This window comes from Echinococcus granulosus, assembly GCF_000524195.1.
Source record: "Echinococcus granulosus chromosome Unknown EG_S00067, whole genome shotgun sequence".
NCBI lineage: Eukaryota > Metazoa > Platyhelminthes > Cestoda > Cyclophyllidea > Taeniidae > Echinococcus > Echinococcus granulosus.
The window spans coordinates 386,098-391,383 of NW_020170447.1; the positions used below are offsets into that span (position 1 = coordinate 386,098).

Sequence of the window (5,286 nt, forward strand, 5' to 3'; positions counted from 1 at the left end):
CGAAGTGAATAGGGTAAAATGTAGACTTCCAAGCCAAGGCAGCAGTTGAATTGAATGCGGCTGCATTTCTAGTCGCACCTAAATGAGTCTACCTCGGTTGCTTAGCAGTCTCGATTTTTATTGCAGGTTAGATGGAGGGATGGCTCTTGTCAGTAATTCTTGAGGAATATTCTATTATCACCTAAGGAGTTCCCGAATGACTGTTTGGAGAAGTTTAGAATGCACAGCCAAAAAAAGAGCAGTGTTCCTTAATATGCAAGGAAGTAGGGTGGAAGGTATGCTGAATGCACAAGTTTATCTCCTTTGGCATGCATTCTCTGCACAGGCAAAAATGCGTCCCAGAGATTCCTCTATGGGTGATATGGAAGTCCGAGAAAACCACTTTTGGCGTGGCAAAGGCAAAGCTTCACTGCGAAAAGATGATCTGGATCGCTAGATCTCTCAATGGTCCAAATGATGAAAATGGTAAATTCTGAAGTGTGGACGTCTAATCAACCACTGATAGGGAGCCTCAAAATTGCTCCCTTGGATCCCCATTGTTGACACTCTTGGCACACTGCCTTGAAGGAGGAGATAGACTAGCATAGCAGATAGTCAAGAGATAAGCCTCTGGATATTCAATGAAAGAGTTATTATCCTCTACAGTGGGGAACTTCAAGACGTGCCCAAGGGTTTATGTTAAAACCCTGCCTAAGAGGCGGAGCACCTCTCATTACTGCAACATACTGTAACATGTACTAGGGAGGAATAGAATCTGCAATCCATTCTTGGAGGGGTAGAACCCCTCAAGGTTTTAAAGGATTTACAATCTCTCAGCTTATATTTATTCATTTTTTTGTAAAAATGGTACGACTGCTGCAGTGCTTGTGTGTTTTTTTGCATGTGATGTTTAAGTGTTAACCAGACCCCACATGATGCAACCCACTTTAGCACCAAAAAAACAAGCTACGAGGCTCAATATTAAAAACAAATTTCCTGCTTTATAAGCAACAATTGTCCCGAAATTTCCGGATTATTTAAGTCATTCTGAAAGAATAACTTTTGCTTAGCTGATGAATTGTAATGATGTTATTTCAGTGCATAACTTTTGTGCAGAATCGAAACAAAAGGTAGGCGGCGGTTTTAAGTTTGTAGAGGCCTCTCAGATCAAGTGTCAATGGGTGTACCGAATGAAATTTTTTAGTCTAAGATAGTAAATAGCAATTGCTGCAGCCCAAGAACTGTGTAGTAGATAGGCGCTTGTCACAGGGGAAGAATTTCATGCAGTAGTTTACGAGGACGACTTATCTTTCTCATTTCTGTCATGAAAGAAAGTGTCCCAAAATCAAGGCCTGCTGAAGGTCACATTTTGATAATTTTTCTTCAATGGAGATAGGGATACTGATTCAGTGAAAAATTTAGTAGCTACGGGTACAGATCGACTGGTCTTGTCTCATCGGCTTTCAAGGTGTGTAAAAAATTATGAAAAGGGTACTTATAAGCAGAACCAACATGGCTCTAAGTGGAGCCTCCAAAATGGCTTCATCTCCCTCTTAGACTGTCTTCATTCATGTCGGTTACGATAATTTAAAGTACGAGGAGTTAACACGTTTTTGCTGTCGTGATCATGCCTGTTTGTGGCCCTTGAGATGGTAGTACGAAGTGTTTAAACTGGGAGCCAAGACGTTAGATTAATAGCCCTTGAATCAGACATGCTGGATGAGGAAAGGGAAAGGTCAAGCTGAAGCCTGAAAGTCTGCTGGGAATGGCTTTATCGACCTAAGGCTTGACAGTCGTCTCCAATGTTTCGACGTAGATTGTCACATTGACCTCAAGGTCACGGGGTGCAAAAATCATGATGACATGACAAGAATCGTCTAATTGATCTGAAGAAATGCTCCACTACTGTTCTGACAAGGTCTTCCTCTTCCATTTGCTTTTCTTACCACAGGGAAAATATTTGGCAGGGTTCGGGAGACTTTTTTAATTCTGGTAAATGAGTATGATGTGGACAATTTCAAACTCACTGCAGCAGGTGGAATGCCATGCCATCAAAGATGAAAAAAGTTCTTTTTTTGGTAAAACCACCTTCATAAGCAGTTAAGGCATCTTATAAACGAGGTATGAAATGCATTTACCTCTTTCTGCTTGGGTGTCATTCGCTCCAGTGAACAGTGGTGATTCGCAATGTAGTTCGGTTTTTAAGGGAAAAGAACAAAAATGCAGAGATTTAGAGACCCACCCATTTGATGGTTGTACAGATCTGCGGTAATTATACCGTTCATGAAATAGCTCAAAGGAAGCTGTCTCTAAATGGGTAATAAAAAGGCACTGGAATATGCAGTCATACACACATCCATTTACATAACTTATGACTTATGTTTGGATAATACAATCATGGTTTAGCCTCTGCCCATGATTAATGTGTATGGAGCAGGGGACTAAGTTACTTAATCCTCAAAAGGGTAAGGAATTAATTCCTCATGTTAACCACCGCAAGGAGTGTAATCGTGATAATACATACATAAAGGCATAATATGTTCCCTCACCAGTACCTAGGTTGCAGGTGGAGAGAGATGAATGGCTGTTAATGATAGTGATAGACAAGGTTTCCTGTTCTCTAGTAAGCCAGACATCCACACAACTGGTAATAAACATACTAGCATAGAAAATTACATGAATGTAAGTCAACGCTTGACAAGTGGAAGTCGTTTTAACTTACCACTTCTAAGGTATCGTACAAAACATGCATGTATATTTAAGCGGATAAATGCTTGATTGAAAACGGAAGGAGGTGTAGAATTCGAAATTTTCTCTTTGTGTCATTTAAATGCTTCAGTTTGGAAAGCCAATTGCCTTAGAAGAATAGCTGACTGTCTGGAGTAAAGAAAGCTGCACCGTGGGGAGAGGAATCGCATTCCGTTATGCACTGGGTACCCTGGTGTATGCGCCAGGAGCCCAAATTAACCTCCGTCGGAGTGGGTTCTTAGTAAGGAGGACAAAACCCTCTCTCCCTCTTGCATGTGGATGTAACAGTCAAAAAAGTATGCCTTACTAGCCATCCATCACACCAGCGGACGCAAAGCGCTCCTGAGCCCCTAGCCGATTGCAGTTGTGACCACTAGGGATGAAGACGAAATAACCATAGGCGATTGTCTTTCTCCTCTACGTTCTTAATCAGGCATACTTAACCTCATCTATGCCATAGATTGGCCTCTTAAATGGTGATTTTTGCTCGTTCGACTCGTGTAATGGTATCCATCAGGCTGCCTGGTCTCTTTACCTCACAAGCCCATTTCAAGCCATCGAGGATTTATCTATCAAGTACATACGTATACATATATATAAAAGACAATAGTCGTAAAGCAAATAATCTAGCAACCAACCAAATTCATACTGACATGAGTTATTTTGTAAAAACGCCTTTGGATTTTCTGGTACAAAAGCACTCCTTCAAATTTTCGTGAAATTCATTCGTTTCATAATATCCATTTAAAAGTGGGAATATGCTTTCTGGATTGACATCTTGCTACGGAAGCAACAATCACACATTAGTCAACACATTTTGACGAAATTGTTGGATCGCAAAATAATCCCATAAGGATCTCTCATAAACGTTGCTTTATTGCTTTCACTTTAATGCATGCAAGGGTGGAGAGGAACATTAGTACCTTGAGTTGCAATTCAAGTGATAACCCAGATAACTGATTATGCCTTTTGAGCCAAAAAGGGCATTTACATCACCCAAAACTTACCTTGCCACCTTCGAAGACATTCCTTTTGTTCCCATGGATGGACACTTCCCCAAAAAAATGGGGTGAAATTATGATATTCCACCACCAGTGGCCAGTAAGTATCTAAAATGTGGGCTAAATGAGATCTTTCCTCATACCATTTGAAAAAAGGGTGGATGCCTCAAGCCCAAGCGCACAAATCGATGCTAATTAAAGGGAAGAGCACTGTGAACAGCACTCAGAAGCCACCACTCGCGCCCCATTGGTTCAAGAGAAGCCAATTATGGACAGGATCGATGAAAAATTAATTTTTGCTCCCGCAGGGCGCTTTGGACTAATCACAAATGGTCATTAGGAAAAAGGGGTGCTTATCGTCTTCAAGTAATTCATTTTTGAGCAAATTTATTACAGTCTACAGGATTTTTGCAATTGCTAAATTCTTTTTGTAAATAATTGTTAAATTTCGGTTCTTCTAGAGACTGTCCTTTTGCTAAAGGCTGACCTGAGCTTTTGTGTTGAACAGAACAGATTACTTTTTTAGAAAGGGGGTGAAGGAAAAAGCTTTTAAGCAAACCGAGATGGTCATCTCTTTTTCCTCGATCAAGCCATTTTCCAGAGTGCAAGGCTGATGGTAGCTAAAATTCTTTCTTTTGATGCCATTGAAACTCACAAAGTCTCATTAGAGGCATTAGGAATAGGAATTCCCATTAGCAAATAAGAATGGAAAGTGGTCTGCATTAATAAGACATACTAACTTGTAAATTAGCAGCTGATACAAAGTGACCGATGATTTTAAGTGAAGTAAACCCGAATAATCAAAAGACAGAAGGCCATTTGACATCCCATCGACATTTAAAGCGCGTGATTAGAGTCATCTCCCTGCATAACCATCATGAAATTTAGATGGCACAAGTTCGAATAGTGGAGGTCAATATTGCTTTTTAGATTTTTAATGAGAAGAACATAAAGCGTCACATTAGCCGCGCATCAGTTTAGACGCAATTGAACAACATCGTGAGGTTCATCACACCGAAGTAACTGAAAACCAGGGTAAACTTGGGAGATAATTTATAGAATAATTGCTTAAAATCGTTAGGTAAGCTTAAGTTTCACAGGTCTCATCCACTAGACAAAGAACACACGTTTGCCTTAGCAAATCTGCTAACTTCCTTTAGAGGGTTGCCAGCCGGAGTGTCGTACCCTACCACCACAACCCCATGGCGGTGTTCACTCGGAGTCATTCAATACTGGATTCAGACAAGCAGACTGGGGAGTCTCCCTTAGTGGAGGCGTAGGAGAAAGTAGTTTAAATTGTTAACCCCTCAAGTTTGGCTTCTGAAAGCAGGTAGATCAAAATACGTGTTTATTTCGTTTCAATATACACGATGAGACACGCGACGGCGGCCACATACCGTCGGCAGAAATAGCTTGGGAAGAAGGTCAAAGGAGAGGAATAAAGGAAGTATGAAGAGGGGGTTAACCGATAGGTTTATGGACTGATCTACGTGGGTTCCTCAGTGCCAGAAGGACCCTCATTCGCAGATGTCAGTTTATTAATAATCCCCGCACCCCC

General features: G+C 40.9%; 1 protein-coding gene across 1 annotated transcript in view; it reads right to left on the reverse strand. All coding sequences in view use genetic code 11, as the record gives it.

The window, feature by feature from the left end:
- Positions 1-960: 960 nt before the first annotated feature.
- The window catches only part of EGR_06996 (hypothetical protein), a gene marked incomplete at both ends in the record, with an annotated part of 6,873 nt that continues 2,547 nt past the window's right edge, over positions 961-5,286 (reverse strand). The window contains 6 exons of the mRNA XM_024496245.1: positions 961-1,049; positions 2,118-2,288; positions 3,312-3,430; positions 3,651-3,693; positions 3,735-3,836; positions 4,123-4,220. Of these exons, the coding sequence (XP_024349362.1) occupies positions 961-1,049; positions 2,118-2,288; positions 3,312-3,430; positions 3,651-3,693; positions 3,735-3,836; positions 4,123-4,220 (622 nt within the window). The remainder of the gene's footprint in view (positions 1,050-2,117; positions 2,289-3,311; positions 3,431-3,650; positions 3,694-3,734; positions 3,837-4,122; positions 4,221-5,286) is intronic.